Genomic DNA, 21,935 nt, shown 5'->3' with positions numbered 1-21,935 from the left:
AAGGAGTGCGCTGGTTTTATTTCATCATTAGAAGACTGAAGAAAAAAAATGGATATTCTAAATGAAATCAAATTGAATCAGAATCAAATCAAATCAAGAGCTTGTGAATCTGTACTGATGCCAAGCCCTAATAATTTATGCACATATGACCATTTTAAAAAATGGCCAATTTTACAAAATATGTGTTTTAGAAATTAAGTGGTTTATTACTTATGGGCACAAATATAAATGTTAAAAAGACACTTCATGTTAATTAATATTTTATCCGCATAAGCTGATCATTCAGTCTGTTTATACTGAGCTTCGTGTTCACATTCTGTAACCACTGTCATAAAGGACTAGTTTCTGTAATTTTGCATACTTTATGTATGAAACCTCTCATGACTACACAATTATCTGAACAAAAAAAAACAACAACTAAGCTTTATCTGAAATCAGAATCTGCATCTATTTTTAAGCACAAATTTACATTTAGACTAAAACAATGTGATGACCACAAATACACACACACAAAGAAACAGTAATTCCTTATGTTTATGATACAGCACACTGACCATAAGAGCTTTCCTGAAGTAGCCTCTCACTGCGACCTCAGTCTCTTGGGCACCATGATGTAAATGTGCTCATAAAACTGCAGAGGAAATGGGGGGCTAGTTGCTTAATTGGGTTTTATTGAGCCTTCTGGTTCATCTGAAGGTGGGAGTTAAATTGTCTTGATACCTCAGACCTGCCATGTTCACTCTGCCACCAGTCAATATTCACACTCCATCATCACCATTAATGTCCATTTAACACTATTTATTGTCTTCACACCTTTAACTTCACACTTGTAACATGGGCATTCATTTAAACAGGATAATATACAGGGAGAACACATTTTGAATACACACTAATGATTTTGAAGTCAGCACGAACCAACTTTTCATCCCATTTGTGGTGCATGTCTGAATGGAAGGGCTTATTGAACAAGGGGGGAAAATGTAGGGCGGGACTTAATTTCATGGTGATTTTAAATGAGATGTCCTAAATGTTCAAGGCTGAATGTTCAATCTGCTATTCTCCAAAGAATGACAGATAAAAACATTTATGTTTTATAGAAGAGAGAGCACAGGTTTAGAACAATGTGAGGGTGAATATATGATGATATGATATGATATGATTTTTGAATGAACTTTCCCTTTAAATACAGCATATTTAAGCAGTCCTCTTTTTGCAAAGAAAAAGAAAAACAAAAAAGACAGACCTCACAGTGGCCATAAGCTGTTTTAGGAGGAGCACTACTGCCATCTAATGGTGATGTAAAACTCCTTTATCCACACATTAATATTAAACTCATTTTATTCATCTGGCTATTTTATATTGTTATTTTCACAATCAAATACTAATATTAAAATGCTAAATGTGAACAGACACTGCTGCCATGTTCTAACAAAGCATTCCAAGAAGAGTGAAAGCTAATTAAGTGTTCATACTTTTGGCCATATCTCTTATTAAAATCATTTAAGTACTCTTTTCTTTGGGGAAAACACATGCAAATAGTACATGCATAATGTAGCAATAACTTTTGTTTCCAATAACAGTGTCACATTACCTTACCATCTGCCTTTGTATCTGTGTCTGATGCTTCTCTTCATTCTATTCACACAGGAAAAGACTGCAAACGTGAGAAATATTGTATTATAGTATACATAAGTCAAGTGAATTATACATTTTCTGATTACTCTAATCTTCTGTGTTTGGATACATCATGTATGACAGCACTAGATGACAAAATATCATACTTGGACTGGACCTGCATACACAGCAAAAGTCTGGCATCATATTAGAAAAAAGAAAAGGAGGAAAAAACACTTTTTTTCCAGATGCAACCTTTCTTCCCCCCCCCAAGTGAGTGCACTATAATTTTCAGCCTGTCCTAAATGTGAAAGGATATTAATATGCGTTTACATCTGTCTTCTATTAATATTCATGCCTGAATCCACATCTCTACACAAAGCCAATTTTCTGGCCATCTGGGTTATGGCTGGTGGAGGTGATGGATCCGTTTTTATTTGCAAGGCAGCAATACATCATGAATTCCCCTCTCCGTCGAGGTGTTGTGGAGCGCCTGAGCAAAAAATGGAGGATTTTAATTAGAAAATAAAAGATGGGTTTCATTGGGACCCCCATCTCCCTCCAGTCTTTCTGTGGAAAACAGCAAAAAATTCCAACATACCCCCACATGAAGATATAGAGAATCACATCTGCTTTTAATGGTTTTATTAAAGAATCTTAAATTTTACTTAATTTCAATATACTAATTATCGAGCAGTAATGAAATATAAGATAAAATGATACAATGTCCTGCAATCCAACAGAGGATATGCAATTTGGAGAATGGATGGATGATATAACATAAAATCCACTTCCTTTTAATTCTTAAGTAAAAATTTCAATACCTAAAACAACAACACAAAAAAAATTATAAATAAAACACTAAAAACCAAAACCAGTCATTTAATATGCTACGAGTGAATTTAGGCAACACAACATTATGATATTTATTTTGAGATTTGGTAAAGATTACATTTAACAGTCTTATTAACGATTCAATACCCAATATCGATACTGATAAATTTAAATAAAATCTATAATACTCTGATAACAGATATAAGTATTCTGAAAGTTGTAACTACAGTAACTAGACAAGAACTGATGGCTCAAATGTATCAAATTCTGAAAAAAGGGTAAATATCAGAAGTAACCCACCTTAGAAGTCAGTCTTTATCGGAAAACATTTGGAAAGGGCGACGGTCAATCGAACCACTGTCGCCCTCTTATTATACAGATATCAATTATTGGAATAGTAGCGTGAGTGTGCGTCTCAGGAGGCCAAACGCTGTCTATCAGGCATGGACACTTCTTAATGATTAATGCTGGAAGTTACTCCATGAACTCCAACTGCATACCCATGGGGCTTAGAAGCCTCACAAAATGACCAGTTTTATTGCAGTGCTGAGAATCAATTATGCTAAAAGATTCTAACGAATGCACTTCAGGGAAACAAAGCTGCACTCTTGGCAATTTTATCAATTTGCATATTGATGACATAAGGATGGTTTTTGCAATGCAAAAGAGAAATACAGCTAAAATTATGTGTCTCAAGATGACTTATAAAAACACCTTCGATCTATTGCTCATGCCACCGTACCTCACACACACACACACATTAAACCTCAGAGGACTGTGCTGTGTTTCTGGAGTCTGAAGTCATCCTCAATTAGCCGGTAAAGCAAGAAGTTCTGGAAGCACTCCAAAAACGGCCTCTCTAGGGAAGTGATAGATATTGTGTGTTTAGGAGGGGCAGTCTATTACAGCTAAGAGGTTAACATGCAGTAAAGATATACTCAGCTGTTTGCGTGTGTGTGATGGCCGCAGTCTGGCAGCATCACTGGCTCTGAGATGCATTAAGGTAAAAGTACAGGGTGGGGAATCTGGCTCAAAGAATGCAGGAGAAGAATAAAGATTGATATTAATATTAAATGTGGGATAAATAAATTATACATGCATGACACTTCTGTGGAGTGGGCTTAAAGATACAATCAATTTTAAGGGTATGGAGGAGAATTACATGGCTGATTCAAATCTGTGCACTTGTTAATTTAACTGCACATTTATGTCTTTGCAGTCACTTTCTTACCTAAGTTACTTACAGTGTGATGTAACTACATTAATAAGAGCACGATACTGTATATGCCATGCTATGATGGGATATTTTTCTCAAATCAGTGACAACAAACAGAAGTTTTTAGGTAACCCTTTGGACGGAGCCACTAGGTGATGCTGAAAATATAAAATGGAAGGGGAAAAAATACATTTCAATCAAAGTTTCTTGGGCAGCTCAAACAAGACTAAGTTATATCTACAGTACAGGTCAAAAGTTTGGAAACATTACTATTTTTAATGTTTTTGAAAGAAGTCTCTTCTGCTCATCAAGCCTGCATTTATTTGATCAAAAATACAGAAAAAAATGTAATATTGCGATATATTATTACAACTTAAAATGATAGTTTTCTATTTGAATATACTTAAAAAAAAAAAAAAATATTCCTGTAATGCAAAGCTGAATTTTCAGCATCATTACTCCAGCCTTCAGTGTCACATGTAACATCCAGTCTATCACATGATCATTTAGAAATCATTCTAATATTCTGATTTATTATGAGTGTTTGGAAACAGTTCTGCTGTCTAATATACTTGATGAATAAAAAGGTTAAAAAGAACTGCATTTATTCAAAATAAAATAAAAAATTCTAATAATATATATTCTAATAATTATATTTTCTTTACTATCACTTTTTATCAATTTAACACATCCTTGCTTAATAAAAGTATTGATTTTATTTAAAAAAAAAAAAAAAGAAAGAAAAAAAAAATACTGACCCCAAATTACTGACCAATAGTGTATATTGTTATTACAAAAATATTTATATTTTAAAAACATAGCTTCTTTTTTTTTTTTTTTTTTACTTTTTATTCATCAAAGTATCCCTAAAAATTCAGCTTTGCATCACAGAAATAAATGATAATTTAAAGTATAATAAATTTAAAAAACAATTATTTTAAATTGTAATAATATATCACAATTATTACAATTTTTTTTCTGTATTTTTGATCAAATAAATGCAGGCTTGATGAGCAGAAGAAGCTTCTTTCAAAAACATTAAAAATAGTAATGTTTCCAAACTTTTGACCTGTACTGAAAATAAATAGGGGAATCCTGATATATCAAAAAACTGCTTGATGAACTTGCGATTAAATTACATATTTCAAATCAGCAACAAAATCTGAAATGAACTGCCCCATGAATGTTGTTTCTTATGCTCAAATAAAAAGTTTATTTGTCAGGCTAGATCAGCCAATGCGCATGCGTAGCTCCAACGTGCTTATGATGGTCCAGCCCAAGCAGCAACCTCCCGCTCTTTCTCGTGAAGCCAACATGGAAGTGTCTTAAACTGTAATTCGTCATGTGGCCGCTAGAGGCTGGCTGCAAAAGGGAGTCAATCCCATAGACTGCCCATGTTAAAACGCCAACTTTACAGCAGAAAAAATGTTTACAGCCTGGTTCAAAAAATTATTTTGGTCTATATAGCTAATTTTGCCCTTCATGACAACTGTGAGGGGGGTGAAACTCACTGTTTAAATTATATTAAGCCTTAAAGTTTTGAGTAATTAAGGGCGTGAGTGACAGGTGGATTGCCGCTGCAAACACTGCTGTCGAGCTAGGTGGGCCTGGCTTCAGCAACCAGCTCACGCCTTTTTGCCCATTTTCAATCATCCGGGTGTGACGTGTTGCCAAGATGGCAACGGCCGCCTCCGCCCACTTTGAGCTTCAAAAATGCTCTTCAGAAACCTGCGGGTGACATCACGGACACTACATTCATATTTTTATACGTTTACAGAGTAAAACGTATGATAACTAGCCCCGGTCTCCCACTTTTAGTTTGTGCAGAAGATGTGTCTCAACATGTAGACCCTTAAGTATGCCACAAAACAGACTTTAAAGAGACACACCACATTTAAAGATGTGAAAGAAGATATCTTGGGACCGATATGCAATCAGAATATGAGCCAGATTCAGATATACACAATGATGAAATGATTTCTCAGAGGGTATTGTTTACATGTTAATGAAACTATTGCATTCTTCTAGATGAATTGACATCACGCAGGGCGAAAGCATCAGCATAAGGTGGGCCGTGCATTTTAAATGAGAGCAGAATGAAGTAGTAATCAGCAGAAGGTTTTGCTCTAATTTCATGTAGCTGCTGACAGACACCACAGAGCACATAATGACAGAAGCAGGCAGCCATGCGGGCACACTGCTGCCGGTGATTGGTGGGGTGCAGGGACCGTAGAGATGACTTGACACCCTTAGAGAGCACAACACTGATGAGGTCTCACCTGCAGGCAAGAGGAGCAATGCTCAAAGGCCCCGATACCTCTCTCGCTGGGCCCTAGACAGCCAAGGCTCCTGACATATGTCATTCCCAATCTGTTCAGCGGGAACACTTCTTTCTGACATAACCTGTCAGCGCAGCACAGACGGCCACCAACACGAAGCTCAGAGAGCTGTGTTGATGCAACCCACTTCCCGCTAATTGGTGTTTTTGTAATAACACCATCTGTTCCTTAAGTCAGTCAGACTCTGTCTCTAAGAGGACACAATCTTCCAGAACAAATTAATACACCAGGCAAACAATGCAGTATTTTTGGGCTGAGGGCAACTTCCACAAGGTGAAGACTGAAGATCTAAGGGGAAAGAAGAGGAAAGCTGTGCTCTAAACATCTGTTCGTTCCTCACTTCATACGAATGTATCATAAGCAGTAATGTACACTTCAAATCTACAAACACTGACTGCAATCTAATCACATTTCATTTATTCCATGCACTCATACACAAATTATCACATATGTATCGCAGTAGACCTCATCTGTAACCTACACACATCTATCTTACAGAAAAGACAACTTTAAGGAAAAAGCAAGTTTATCCGAACAGAATTGTCAGTGCGGTAAGAAAGATATTGGCTGCCATCTAGTGGAAAAGAAATGTTACTGCACTCCACCGCATAGACTAAAACTGCACCATTAATTTCTATTATGCTATATTAGTCGCCACATAATTTTTTATAAGTGGTTTGTCATGTGCATTGTTTCTTAAAATGCCACATATGGGTCAGCTATTATGACTAAAATTATGTTGTTATACAAAGGTTTATCATACAATAAACCTGTTTAAATGAGCATCCCTTTTCTAAAATTAATATTTATTCTGATTTATTACGTTTTTTTGGCGGGAAACATGTACAGGCTTCACACCTATTCAAACAATTTTGTATACACGTAATCAGCACATTCTAAATGTAGCCTACAATTTATTCTTATTATATAAGACTTCCACTGTTTTTAGCCTTATATCACTTGAATTAACTTTTTTTTTGGACACGGCTGGGCAAGCTACTCAAAAGCTAGCAGCAAAAAAATAAAAAAAATTAAATTAATTCTTCCATAAACCCCTTGATAATGTATTTGAGACGCAGCTCGTCGTATTAATAGGAGTGCTTTTGCTTAGCAGTACACCTGTTGTCACTTACCTGTACATGTGTTCACATTGTGCTGGAAATCTTCGACACTGAAAGCACTTTAATGTCGAACTGCAGAAAATGACAGCCTATTTTTCCACGTATGATTGTTAATAACTGTACTAACACCTCGTTGAACAGTGAGTTTGTCGTGTGCTTAAAGTACTTAAAATACTTAAAGGTACAGAACAACGCTCGAAGAAGTTTCTAATATGCTGTTTGGAGAACCGCCCAGTTGATTCAGTCAGTTAAATGAGTGAGTCATTTATGCTGGAATCACTTCAGTCGATTCAAGCTGAGGATGACTTGTGACTTCGGATGTTTTCGACCGATTCTTTGAAACGAACAGAATCATTCTTTATTGAATCGGACTTCTGATTCTAAACAGCACTACACATGTAGGTAGGCTATTTATTGTTAAAATAGGCCTATTATCAAGAAAAATATGTTTGCGATTCACTTAGCCTATCGCTAATAATCAATAAAATAGCTTTATTACTGAAAAATGAATACCTGCAAAATGTGGTTGAACTATTTACTAGGCCTATTTTTACTTGCATTAGGCTACGCTATTACACATGCCCAAATAAATGAGTGATTCAGTTAAATGAGTGATTCGGATAAATGAGTGAGTCAGTTAAATAAGTGATTCAGTTAAATGAGTGATTCGGTTAAATGAGTGAGTCAGTTTAATGAGTGATTCGGTTAAATGAGTGATTTGGTTAAATGAGTGAGTCAGTTAAATGAGTGATTCGGTTAAATGAGTGATTCGGTTAAATGAGTGATTCGGTTAAATGAGTGATTCGGTTAAATGAGTGAGTCGGTTAAATGAGTGATTCGGTTAAATGAGTGATTCAGTTAAATGAGTGATTCGGTTAAATAAGTGATTCGGTTAAATGAGTGATCCGGTTAAATGAGTGAATCGGTTAAATGAGTGAATCGGTTAAATGAGTGAGTCAGTTAAATGAGTGATTCGGTTAAATGAGTGATTCGGTTAAATGAGTGATTCGGTTAAATGAGTGATTCGGTTAAATGAGTAAGTCAGTTAAATGAGTAAGTCGGTTAAATGAGTGATTCGGTTAAATGAGTAAGTCAGTTAAATGAGTAAGTCAGTTAAATGAGTGAGTCATTTATGCTGGAATCACTTCAGTCGATTCAAGCTGAGGATGACTTGTGACTTCGGATGTTTTCGACCGATTCTTTGAAACGAACAGAATCATTCTTTATTGAATCAGACTTCTGATTCTAAACAGCACTACACATGTAGGTAGGCTATTTATTGTTAAAATAGGCCTATTATCAAGAAAAATATGTTTGCGATTCACTTAGCCTACCGCTAATAATCAATAAAATAGCTTTATTACTGAAAAATTAATACCTGCAAAATGTGGTTGAATTATTTACTAGGCCTATTTTTACTTGCATTAGGCTACGCTATTACACATGCCCAGATAAATTAATGTGCAGCTACAATGGATGTATGGTGGCCAAAAAAGTCATACCAATACAAGCATCATATTCCATCTGTTAGATTCTGATTTCTTAAAACCAGAATATTATCTCTAGACATTCAGGTTAATGTGTTTACATGACATTTAGAGTCAGAATTTGAACAAAGCATAATAATATTGTCCGTGTAAACAGCCAGTGATTAAAAACAATGTAAGTGACCATTTTGGACTCAATGCAATGTGCACACATCTAAGTGCAATGTGTTTTACACAGGCAATCTGTTACAGTGGGATCAATTCCATGGATGATTAAGCATGATAATGAAGGTTTTTGGACATTCTCCACAGAGGCGCAGACACAGCAGCTGGTGACATTCATGAGCGCATCACATTGAATTCCCATTACTTTCAATGATTATGAAGTCTGCTTTTGGCAATGTTACAAACCCAATAAAATCGCTAAAGTATGCCATATGTGTATGTTAAGAGGGGAATTAAAGTCTAATTGTAGTAAAAATAGTAAAAAAGGAATGCAAATCCAGCAGATGATTTTGTGATTTCATGCTGTTGACATAATGATCAAGTTAATTTACAGAGGGCAATACATTAAACAAATAAGCAAGAGGAGAAAACTGCCAATAGGCTATGGACATTTTCATATGGACTTTTCAGCTTAAAATGAACTATAATGAACTAATGAAACTAAACTAAATGAACTAAAGTGATTATAGAATGAACATTGTCACAGGGATGTATGGCTTATATAAGTAAACTTTAAAATATTGTATTATGAAACAAATATAAATGTCTGCTAATTTTACATTCATAAACACATTTATAAAACATGTATTTGGTTTTGGGAATGGAAATGTTGGGAAAAAAATAATAAAGGTTTTCTTTTTTATTTATTCTCTTTTTGTTATATTATATTATATTATATTATATTATATTATATTATATTATATTATATTATATTATATTATATTATATTATTCTGCAAACATTTTATCTTAACATAATTTGCATTGACTTGAACAACATTTTTTTTATATAATGTAATTTTTTTTGTTTTGTTTTTCCTTTATGTACCTGTAGAGGGCGCCTCTTTAGCTCCATGGTAACGGGACGCTGTTCTTCCAGATTTCCTGTTGTAGCTTTACCACAGAAGTCACAAAACAGTTTTTAGCTTTTTAAATACGTCAAGAGATTTTATTTTTAACTAATACATATTGTTTTCTTGTAATCATGAGCCGCACTCCTGATGCAAGAGCGAGGTAAAAGTTGTCCACAGCTGGGAAGCTAGCTAGCCAGCTAACTTAACGTTAAGCTAAATGATACAAGCAGTAACATTAATTACTCAGCTAGCGCGTGTTTTATAATATCATTGACTGTAAATGCATAAGCAGATCTTCTATCAATATACTAAAACAGAAACTGCATAATTATCTGTGTGTTTGAAATGTAAAATTGCTAACATTATAGCATGTTTGCACATTTCCAAGATACAAGAGGATAACAGATACTACATGTGAAGCGTCCTCGGTGTAATATTAAGACGTGTCTGTTTAGTTTTGTATTACAATTTCTCATGCCAGATAAACAATGGTCGAATTTTTAGACAAAAACAACCTGCGACAGAAAACAGCATTTTTAAAATAACACTTACCTGAAGGAATATACATCATGATATTCTTGTAATAACTGACTGTTCCTCTCTTGCACAATAAATCTGAAATATAACCCTTTTAACATGCTGAGCTTAATTTTTCTTCTGCTTCTTTTTTTTTTTTTTTTTTTTTTTTTGCACATAACAGAGACACCCAGACCAAGCAGATCCAAGAGAACATCACCCATGTAGAGAAGCACTTTGGAGATCTCTGCCAACCAGGGACGTGCACAGGAATTTTGAGGGGCAGTTGCTCCAACCTAAAAAAGGGCACTCACCCCCCCCCCAACCCCCCCCCCCCCCCCCCCCCCCCCCCCCAAAAAAAAAAAACTCACGGGCTATATGAAGGACTGAGAATAACAGGGTCTTTATTAAAATATATATACACAAGGTAAAACACTAAAATACAGCACTCAATCACCTTAACTACTACTAATAATAACATAGAAAAAAACATGACTTTTTAGTGTTAGTTTTAGTCTTTTTTTGTAAATTTGGGTTATTTGTCAGGGGCAAGATTCAAAAAGGTCAGAAAAAAGTATTGTGTAATAATAACTCAACAAAAACATCATACAATTTTAGAAAATATTAATTCAAAAATAAAATCAGTACATAAAATGTACATATGGGCACACATATGTAAACAGTCTCAACACTCCGCAGTAAGTGCAAAATGTGTAAGTGACGTGTGCCAGTAAAAAACCTAAAGAGCCAACAGACTAAAGAAGACATACATGAACCGCATGTGTTCAACCCATTTTTGAGCCACAACAAGACATTTCTGTCAGATTGTCAGGGAGCTTAATCTGAGAAAAGAACATGACAAATAACAAATAAAAAGAAAACTTTAATACAGCATAATTTTTTTAGTGTGTGTGTGTGCCGTGGTGTGTGTGCATGAGTGAGTGTGCATGGGTGAGAAAGAGAGAGAGGGCTTTACTTTAGTCAAGCAATAATTTTTTATACAGAATTCACACCCTATACAAATTCCACAGCTGTACAATTTTCACACCCTATACTAAATGTACCCTATATAATAGCCTACTCATCTGGAATGAAGGAGCAAACATTCAGTGTAAGAGTAAAAAAATGACATAACATTATTCAATATTTATACTACGGGGCCGTTGAATGCTTGAATTTGATTGGCTGACGAACGTTCTGAGGCGTGACATTATTTTCTGGGAAAAGCATGGCGAACGTAGTTCCAGGCAGCTCTCTTGACCGAATTACAGTTCCATATCACTTCTCATAGTAAAACTGTAATAACGGAAATTACAGGACTAACAAAAACAACAACATGACAGACGATTTTCCAAAAGTACACATGACATTTCTCACTAGCGAGGTAATAACAGCGCTGTTTAGAGACGCTGCTGCAGTCTAATTCACACAAGCTCTCTCTCTCTCTCTCTCTCTGTGTGTGTGTGTGTGTGTGTGTCTCTCTCTCTCTCTCTCGCTCTCTTTCTAATAAACTTCATTAATAACTGCATCATAATACTATCAACGGCTCAAGCCTCCATTACCAGCTTTAAAATGACATTGTGAAACCAGCAAAAGAAGCGTTGGATGAGATGCGGAAGAAATAGTCCTACCCACAATAGCGATTAAGTACAAAAAACCGAACGAATCCCTTTAAATATATCATCTGATAGATGTCTTGAGGTGTGGGTAACCGTGGTATAAGCGGAATAATTGACTCCGCTTCGAGTCGTGACCGAATCACCACCTAAGGTGTGCATTATTTTTTCTAATAATTCAACCGCCCGTCGTCAATTATTCCTTACTTGAATCACAGCTTAAATAGTGTTTTGACATCGACAACCCAAGTGCATTTTACCTCAAACTTGCGTCTAGTTAAGTTTCTAAAGTAGCAATCGCTTCTCGGGTCGACATTAACACACTGACAAAATTATATTCAGAATTAAAAAATATTTTTATACCACTTTTTAATGTGTGATTGTGTAATGGTTTTCACGAGATACCAACCTTTCGCGAACTTGCTTCCAACACTCGTTATCATGGAGACGCGGTGTGCACGGAGGGGAGGGCTGTGCGCGCGCGCGAGTAACGTTATGTGAGAGAGACGCGTGAGTGTGAGAGACGCAGGGAAATGAAATGCAGCTGAACGTTTGCTCTATGAAAGACATTGACAAAGACGAAAACTAAGGACATTTAATCTATAATTTTATTTTATTTTAGTTAGTTTTGCCAAACACACATTACAGTTTTGGTTAGTTATCGTTTTTTTTGTAATGCCTCTGTTTTATTTTTATTTCAGTTAACACAATTTTTTTTTCCCAACTAGTTTTCGTTTTTTCGTTCGTTTTCGTTAACGATTATAACCTTACTATTACTTTTCCGACAACGTTTGAGTCGTCTCACCCGACAACCGCGACAATCTCCTTCTAGGGCCGCTCATGCAGGCTCAGCTCAGGTGCCGGTCGCGTGTAGCGCTGCAGCCACGTAAAGAGAGTTTGCCCTTCCCCTACCGACTTTCACTTTCGGGACGGGTGCCCGAATATGGAAGTGAGTGAGGCTTTGCGATTTTTTTTTTTTTTTTTTTTTTATCTAGGCCTACGTGAAATTCTGCATCCATTGTATGATTTTTTTTATTCATTTTTTTTCCACCTCGGAAGGGCAACGTGAGTCGAGAAGGGCATATGGGCAGTTGCCCGGGCAACCTGAGCAACCCCCCTGTGCACGTCCCTGCTGCCAACTGTTTTCTACTTACGTCCGTAAAACTGCACGACTGCGGGACGAAGCCGACCTTCTGGTTAAAGAAGTCGGCCTTTATGCTGACACAGAGACGCCGAACCTGAAATTTGGATTGAAGAATTTTGCAGATCAGCTGGCCAAGATTGAGGACTATCGACAAGCAGAAGTGTGTTTAAAACCGTGAAAACATACTTCAGCGAATTTGTGTTTCCTACTAATATACGAACACATACTGTTGTTCACAGGTGGAGAGGCTGGAAGTGAAAGTTATAGAGCCTTTGAAAGCATATGGGAATATTGTCAAAACGAAAAGGGTAAGGTTTTTCTCTATAACCCCCTCAAATAAGAGGATTTATACTTTATGGTTCAAATATACAAATGACCTTTTCCCAGTGATCTCATGAGGGCAGCATTGCATCACATTCTGAGTAAGCATGATGTACCGTGACTGTTGTCATAGATCAAAACCTAAGAACTAGAGTGCTCTTTTCTACCAGCCTTTTGTGATTTTATTAAATTTATGTACAGGAGGACCTGAAGCAGACGCAGACTGCACGGAACAGAGAGGCCAAGCAGATGCGGCAGCTTGAAAGGATGAGGCAGAGAAACCCCTCAGACAGACAGATTATTGTATCCTACCGTCCAATGTTATTATTTCTGCTTTCGCTGAAAATACAAAGCTGTGAAGCACAAGAGTAGGTCTGACGGATTTTACATTCAAGTCATTCAAACTCAAATCATCTGCATATTGCTGCATATTTGCATAAAGTTTTTAACACATAATTTTTAATACACTTAACAAGCACCGACAGCCCTACTAGACATTTTAATGTCAAATAATCTGAAAGATACTTACCTTAACAGCCTCTCTCAGTCACAGGTGGGACTTGCGTGCAACGAACTGTAATTTTATCTTGAAACTACTCTGAATTAATTTAGTTATAACCAAGTAGGTCCAACTCAGTCTGTCACTAATATGTCAGTTATACTCAACCTGATGTGAGTCTTCTTATTTTTCTCAGTTCAAAACATCTTGGTGAGCTGATAGACTCAAATCGTGTATGTCTGCTTCTTGAGACCATTTTGTGCTTTACGTTTCTTTGTGTACTGTGTCACGAAAGGCTGAGAGTGAACTCCAGAGAGCCACAATGGATGCCACACGCACGACTCGCCAGCTGGAGGAGACAATAGATGACTTTGAAAAGCAGAAGATTCGTGATATCAAGGTCCTTCAGACTGAACGATGACTTATTTAAGAAGTAATATCAGTTTATTTTGTGAATGGATAAAACAAACTTTAATATTATACTGTATATTATACAAAAATAATATAAAGTATGTTTTTTTTTATATAGATTGTATCTTAATTAGTAATTAATTCAGAGTGAGTTGATGACTTTACTGTGTTTAAAACTAAACCCACATTTATGTCAAAATCTTTTTTATTATGATTAATAGTTTTTAAATTGATTAAAAGTGACAGTTAAGATTTATTTTATTTATTTATTACCTCTTCCATGAAGAAATTAAGCAGCACGGCTGTTTTCAATATGGATAATTAGAATTAAGATGTTTCTTCAGCAACAAATTAGCATATTAGAATGATTTCTGAAGGATCATATGATGCTGAAGAATGGACTAATGATGCTGAAAATTCAACTTTGCCTTCACAGAAATAAGTTACATTTTAAAAAATATTAAAATAGGAAACAGTTATTTTAAATTGTAATCATATTTGACAGTATTACTGTTTTTATTGTATTTTTGATCAAATAAATGCAGCCTTGATGGGAATAAGAGAGAATAAGACAATTACATTCTTCCATACATCAAATCTTTCAAAGCAGCTTCACAGAAATGGCTATTTAGACTGATGTTCTCATGTGTTTGGTGCAGAATATTCTCGGTGAATTTGTAACAGTGGAGATGGCATTCCATGCCAAGGCTTTGGAAATTTACACAACTGCCTACCAGCACATTCAGAATGTGGATGAGGAAGGAGACCTTGAGGTGAGCGCTCTGCTCCAGCACCGCTGCTCTGGCAGTCCTGCTGGTTCGAGCTTGTCTGTCTTAATGTCTAATCAAATTATATTCTTTCTCCTCCTGAGATCCCCCTGCTGTCATAATGATGAAAGCTCTGGTTGCTGGGGTATAAGGCCTCCTCCAATCCTGATGCTAAAAGAACCATAGAGGCATCTTGCAAAGCATGTTCAGTCAGCTGTGGAATGTTCGCACTGGCTAATGCATTTATGTATGAATTCATAGTTGGCGTGCCAAAACCTTTTTTTTTTTTTTTTTCTTAACTTTGTTAATATTTCCTTGACTTGCCGGGGAAGAAATTCACATGAATATTATTTCATCAGGGATTTTCTGGGAAACGTTTCCTCGTTCTTGTCTGAACTTTGCCTGTAATTGGATGTGTAAACTAGTAATAGTCATACTGTATATTGGCACATGGTGACCGGTTTATGAAGACACAGCTAGAGCTTATAGAGATAGGTCATAAATATTCTTCCTGTAAAATTTAACTGGAGTTAATAAAGTTGAGGTGACAATGTTTGTTGGCTCACCCTCACTAGGACAGAGTGTGTAAATGTTTTTCCCCAATCTAAATGACATGGTTCTCTGTTGCTACAACACAGTATGTGGTACTAGTTTGTGTTGACTCATTTTTCTTTTTAATGTATCTTGTTTAATGTATCTCGGCTGAACTCGTTATTGTTTTATTATGTGGGGGGTGATGAGATGACATTAGGTTCCTGGTGGTCCATATGTCTACAGACCCCATTTATTTTGTCTTGACAGGTGTTCAGGAACTCACTACACCCCCCTGATTACCAGTCTCGATTAGAAATAGTTCGTGCCAATTCTAAACTCTCCCTAAATCGAACTGGTACATCAATGAGTCAACCAGTAACAATGCAGGTTAGTGTTTCCCCATATCTTATGCTAGATAAAATGACTTTCTATTGTTAGATAATTAATGTTAAAACTTCTACTTCAGTACAGTTCATTATCTATCAAATGTAAAATGGCTTAATATGCTTCAAATGCATAGTTTGAATTCAAGACTGTTATCATATATTTCTTTGTGGAGAAATACTTGATTTTTTATGTTAAAATAACACAAAAGAAGATATTTTAGAAGAATGTGGGTAACCAAATATTTGCTGGTCTCCACTGACTTCAGTAGTATGAAAAAAATATTATGGAAGAAGTCAGTGAAGACCAGAAACTGTTTGGTTGCCCACATTCTTCAAAATATCTTCTTTTGTGTTCAGCAGAAGAAAGAAATTCATATAGCTTACAACCTAAGGGCAAGTAAATTACAAAATTTTTCATTTTGGGTGAACTATCCCTTTAAGGCCCATTCACACAAGAACGATATCTATAAACAATAATAATGGCAACTCTATTAGCATCCACACCAACAGAAGATAACGCTCTATTTTATCTAAGAGTGTACTGCAGTTTTGTCTTCTGCTGCTTTAAATGCTCAAGCTCTTTTAAGCTCTTTAAATGTGGATTCTGATTGGCCAGTGTTTTTATCACTCATTTGCTGAAAGAACATCTTTCTTAAAGTGATTCCACTGGTTTTGATTTTCTATATCATTATTATTATAACTGTGATGTTAACTTCTCTATTCTCACAGAATCAGAACTTTATATCTACAGGTGCATCTCAAAAAATTTGAATATTGTGAAAAAAGTTATCTTTTTTTGTAACTTATTTCAAAAAGTGAAACTTTCATATATTCTAGATTCATTACATGTAAAATAAAACATTTCAAAAGTTTTTTTGTTTTAATTTTGATGATTAGAACTTACAGCTCATGAAAATCAAATATCCAGTATTTCAAAATATTAGAATATTTCCTAAGATCAATCAAAAATATGATTTGCAAAACAGAAAAGTTCAAGTTCTTTAAAGTATGTTCATTTATGCACTCAATACTTGGTCGGGGCTCCTTTAGCACAAATTACATTCTTTAGCACAATTGTTTCTGTTTCAGAAGTGGCTTGGTAGCCTTTTTCCTGAAGACGTCTGAGTGTGGTGACACTTGATGCACTGACTCCGGCTTCAGTCCACTCCTTGTGAAGCTCTCCCAAGTGTTTGAATCTGCTTTGCTTGACAGTATTCTTAAGCGGTCCCTGTTGCTTGTGCACCTTTTCCTACCCAATTTCTTCCTTCCAGTCAACTTTGCATTTAATATGCTTTGATACAGCACTCTGTGAACAGCCACCCCTTTCAGTAATGACCTCTTGTGACTTACCCTCTTTGTGGAGGGTGTCAAAAAATATGTCTTCCCCATTATTGTGGTTTCAAAGAACAAGAAATATCCTGAAATTATACTGTAGGGATGGTCATTTAATGAAACTCAAATGTAAATATTCTAATATTTTGAGATACTGGATTTTTTACTTTCATGAGCTGTAAGCTCTAATCATCAAAATTAAAACAAAAAAACTTTTGAAATGTTTTACTTTACATGTAATGAATCTAGAATATATGAAAATTTCACTTTTTGAAATTAGTTACAAAATAAACCTTTTCACGATATTCTAATTTTTGAGATGCATCTGCATAGTTATCATCCTTGATGTGGACGGCCTTTTAGTTGTTGCATCCCAAAAATGAAAGATTTTTTTTTTCTGTTGTAGTCAAGAACGTCTAGCAGACAGAGGAAAAGGGAAGATGAGGAAGAAGAGGAAGATGATGAAGACGAGGATGATTTGGAGGAAGTGACTGATGATGAGCATTAAAATATTTTCTTTGCCATTTCATCATATATTTTCAGACCGTGACACTCCTGAACTGAATGGAGAGGAGTGATATTATAAAACTAATTTGCATCACCATCAAAAAATGTGATGTAATGATAGCTGAGTTATGTTAGGTAAAGATGAGTGCGTGGTTAGATGTTTGCTCTCTTGTAAATCATATACTATAAAATTATATATATAAACTGAAAAACACCTTCAAGTAGAGTGTTACTTTTTTTAATGATTTTAAAACAACCAATATGTTATGTGTGTGTGTGTGTGTGTGTGTGTGTGTGCGTGTGTGTGTGTGTGTGTGTGTGTGTGTGTGTGTGTGTGTACGTGTGTGTGTGTGTGTGTGTGTCTGTCTGTGTACAAAGTGCCAAGCAGTTTCTGTGGTCAATAAATCTGGTAAGAATGTGCCTTACAGCATTTTTGTGTACCAATAAAGCTGGCTCTTGCTTTTGCATAATAGCTAATTTTCATGAGCTCAGATGTCTGAGTGTGTATTTGTTCTTCTGTTTACAGAGTGTGCATACCAAAACACTCACTGTACGTTATACACACGAACAATAGTGAACCCCTGGAACTTGACCCACCCTGTGTTCAGCATCATTGTGTCTCATAGTTTTTATGTCAGTCATAAATGAGTCAGAAACCATAACCAGTACTGCTGGTGTAATTATGACTTGGAGCAAAAGTGTTGAAGACACATAATTAAAACTGAAATGCTATGTACATTGTTGAAATGTGTGTTTATGGAATCACTTTATGAACCAAGAACCAATTCCGCTGAAAAAATATGGACAGGCAACTTTTTCTAATCAAATGCATGCATCTCAATTATCTATACAATATATTCACAGTGTTTAGCATTTGTGAAGATCTCATTCATTTAAAATTCTAATTGGCTGCACCTTTGGATTGTGAACTGAATGGTCTAGGGCTTTGTCTCCAGGTGTGGATACGTGGCGTTTCGTGACAGATGCACAACGTGGCCATTCATTCCGTGGAATTGAGGATAACAATATCTTAGGAAAGGATTCCCTTCTAACCCGTATGACTCATCCTTTATTGAGGCCGTAATGGGAACCAATGTGTGTTTGTGTGCGCTGTAGCGCCTGACTGTACCGAATATTAACACGATGGTTGCCTCGCAGCGGTTTAAAAAAAAAAAACATAACTACAGCATGAGTCAGAGAGAGAGAGGTGCTGCAGGCTCTGGGTAAATGTTCCCCAGTATATACACTCTCTCCATCCATCAAGCAGATGCAGAGATTTGGTTGTCACGAAAACCCTCTTTGACTGCTGCAGTGGCGTGATTTTGACATGGATCATCTCTGAATTACAATAGCCTACTGCACGACTAATTACATTTTTTTAATCTCAAACTAAAAATAGCAAATAAATAGTTTTTTTAGCCAATGTGATGTACTGTACAAAGTCCAATGAAACAGAAGTAGTGACAGATGTTTTCTGTATTGTGACATACATTATACAGGTTTGCTGAAAAGGGAAAAATGTAGGGCGAGAACATGGTTCTACTGATTGTTTGTTAATTGGATATTGAGATTGAGGCATTACACTTAAAAATCAATGCAAGCTTGTGGATCAATTGTGGAGGGATGGGGTTTAAGCAGACTAAAGGATGGGAAAAGGTCCTGCATATGTCACCAGAGAGAAGTCTGACGTTTCACTGGAAGATTGAGTTGGGAAGTTCAAAGATGAATTGTTTGCAAAAAAGATCAATTTTAAAAATAGATAGGGAGAATTTTCATTTCATGCCGACTTTAATAGCACAACAGGAGCTTTTCAGCATGTGTTTCCCTCTGAGAGTGACCTAAGGTCTTGGAAAGAAAATCAAATGTCATGTGGCTTAAAAACAAAATATTTTTAGTTTCTTCAATGCAATTTGTTGTCTTTCTTCTGAATTCCTAGAAAGCGAAGGCAAATTATGTCGCCGTTTCCCCTTTCAAAATTCTTTGGAATTATGCATAACAAACTGAATAACAGTTGAAACATGTTGAAAGTCAAGCTTATTTATCAAGAATTAACTTGATTCTTTATTGACAGATTTAACTGTCTCTCCATCAAAAGAATTCAAATGAAAGCAAAAAAACTGGTTAACCATATACTATGTACTGAGTAGAAGTACCTGCACTCCAGGTTTGTTCTGTCACTCTGTGCTTGTTTTTGTTAATGGTTTCGACATCCACCTTTAAAAGCATACTGCTGCCACATATAATATTGCGCAAGTGCTTATCTGAGTCTAGGATGATACAATCTGCCAGAGATGCCTTGGGGTCATAAGCTATAGCAGGCAGAAAAGAAAACAGGCATCCGTCTTTGCTAGCACTGACCCACTCAGCTGTACAATGAGGATATGCAAATCCGCATGGTCGGATATGTGTGTTTGTAGAAATATCTATTTCAGTTCAAATATGCAGCATGTTTAAATCAGCAGCCACTCTAGAGCAGTGTTCTCTGTTTTCAGTGTCAAGATCTAACTGATTCATTGAAGAAGCATGTTGTATGAAGCACCAGACCCATACATTCTGCTCTTAGTTTCACAAATAAGGAGTGGCTTCGCCCCCTGAACAGAATTTGGAGACATGAGTCAAAAATGTTGATTAAAAGTGATACTTGAAACTGTCGAGTCTGGGTGAGTACGTGACACACACCTACACTGCTTCAGATGGTCTGGAGGGCAAAAAAGTAAGCTAAATAAAAACCTTTTCTGATGGTTTTACACACTGGATCAGTGGCAGATCTGTAAGGTAATTGAATTTTTCCATTTACTCTTAAAAATAAAGGTTCCAAAAGGTTTTTCTTTTTTTTTTTTTGCAGTGAAACCATAGAAGAATCATTTTTGTTTTGCAACAGAACATTTCAGTGAACAGTTCTTGAAATGTTTCGTAGTCTGAGGAACGTTTTAAGAACCATATAAAGAATAATTTTCCACTTTAAAGAATATTTAATAATACGAAAAGTTTCTACACTTAAAAATAAAGGTTCCAAAAGGAGGGTTTTTGCAACGATGCCACAGTAGAACAATTTTTGGTTTGCAAAAAAAAACCCAGTGAGGAACATTTTAATAATCTAAAGAACCATTTCAACTATAAAGAAAATGTAATGTTATTGAAAAAAGTTCCTACACTTAAAAATAAAGGTTCGAAAAGGGGGGTTTCACAGCGATCCCATAGATTAACTACTGTTTGGTTCCCCAAAGTACCTTTCAGTAAAAGAACTTCTTAAAAGAACCATTTTTTTCCTAATGTGAATACAATTTTAATAATCCAAAGAACCTATAAAGAAGCATTTGTCCCATGGAAATTGTCCATGGATGTGAAAGGTTCTTCATGGAACCAGCAATACCAAAAAATAACCTTATTTTTAAGAGTGTAGTGGTTCAGGAAATTCTCATGAGGTCATACAGCAGGATGCCAGACCCTCAGGGACCTGTCAACCCCTGAAGAACCATCATAGGTCTTGACCTTATTGGCATAAATCCTACTTGTTTGAATTATACGACATGCGAAAACGTAGACTGGGTGCATGATTGAGCTATAGCCTGCGATATGAGTGCAGTTCATTACCCACAGTATGGAGCCAGTGGTTTTACTAATGTCTGGGAACAGCATGCTAATTGGGAAAATCCCATAGGATTTATACAAGAAAGAGGAATGTGTCCCAACTCCTTATGACCACACATGTTATCAGCCGAGCACATTTTCTGTTTCCATCACCACAGAAACAGTGTATTTCAACAGGTGAGACATTGAAGAAAAATGTTATATCGCACTAAAGTGTTTATATTCTCACACGGCTTAATAGCGCTTTCATTAAACAGCCATTGAATTAATGAAACTTTTGTCATGAAGACTGCTTGTTTGATGAGCAGTGCCCTATTTCATGTGAGCAAACGCCCAGATTTCCTTATCAAGTGACATACAGTTTCTCAAACTCCTTACATGGGCTGCTGGGCCATGTGTCATTGGAAATAAACAGAGTATGCAGAGACAAACAAGTGGTGGCCGTTTCAAAGGAATGGATAAGAGACAGTCATGGCGCTTTGTGTTGGAAAAAGTGGAGAGGTTTCCATGGAGCCACTATTTGATCTCATGATAATTAGCTTAGTTCACTGATTGCACAACATCCTCTCCACTGGCTGCAAGGTGGCCTCATCATCAGGAACGTGCCTCTGTTTATGCTTAC

At 36.1% G+C, this 21,935-nt stretch overlaps 1 protein-coding gene and 1 long non-coding RNA gene across 2 annotated transcripts; one reads left to right on the top strand and one right to left on the bottom strand.

The window, feature by feature from the left end:
• Nucleotides 1–1,660: 1,660 nt before the first annotated feature.
• On the bottom strand, nt 1,661–10,454 carry LOC122140733. The gene is made up of 3 exons (XR_006157315.1): nt 10,242–10,454; nt 9,665–9,729; nt 1,661–2,107 (listed from the first exon to the last, which is right to left on the bottom strand). It is a non-coding gene; the product is annotated as an uncharacterized LOC122140733 (long non-coding RNA).
• Nucleotides 9,677–18,208, top strand: LOC109111167 (protein FAM92A-like). Its single transcript, XM_042745507.1, has 10 exons — nt 9,677–9,849; nt 10,390–10,452; nt 12,954–13,125; nt 13,205–13,273; nt 13,488–13,589; nt 13,834–13,839; nt 14,081–14,185; nt 14,856–14,969; nt 15,765–15,884; nt 17,622–18,208. The coding sequence occupies exons 1-10, from the start codon at nt 9,821–9,823 to the stop codon at nt 17,721–17,723; spliced, it is 882 nt and encodes a 293-aa protein (XP_042601441.1). The 5' UTR covers nt 9,677–9,820; the 3' UTR covers nt 17,724–18,208.
• The last annotated feature ends 3,727 nt before the right edge of the window (nt 18,209–21,935 follow it).

The sequence above is a fragment of the Cyprinus carpio genome, chromosome B19 (assembly GCF_018340385.1).
Source record: "Cyprinus carpio isolate SPL01 chromosome B19, ASM1834038v1, whole genome shotgun sequence".
NCBI classification, from domain to species: Eukaryota; Metazoa; Chordata; class Actinopteri; order Cypriniformes; family Cyprinidae; genus Cyprinus; species Cyprinus carpio.
This window is presented reverse-complemented; position numbering and strand designations above follow the sequence as displayed.

What these genes read in the sequence shown, in the direction of transcription:
- LOC109111167 (XM_042745507.1), top strand. Translation starts at nt 9,821, where the DNA reads ATGAGCCGCACTCCTGATGCAAGAGCGAG. An exon ending in ACTCCTGATGCAAGAGCGAG is followed by an intron (nt 9,850 to 10,389) that starts GTAAAAGTTGTC and finishes TGCACATAACAG; the next exon opens with AGACACCCAGACCAAGCAGA. An exon ending in AGGACTATCGACAAGCAGAA is followed by an intron (nt 13,126 to 13,204) that starts GTGTGTTTAAAA and finishes TGTTGTTCACAG; the next exon opens with GTGGAGAGGCTGGAAGTGAA.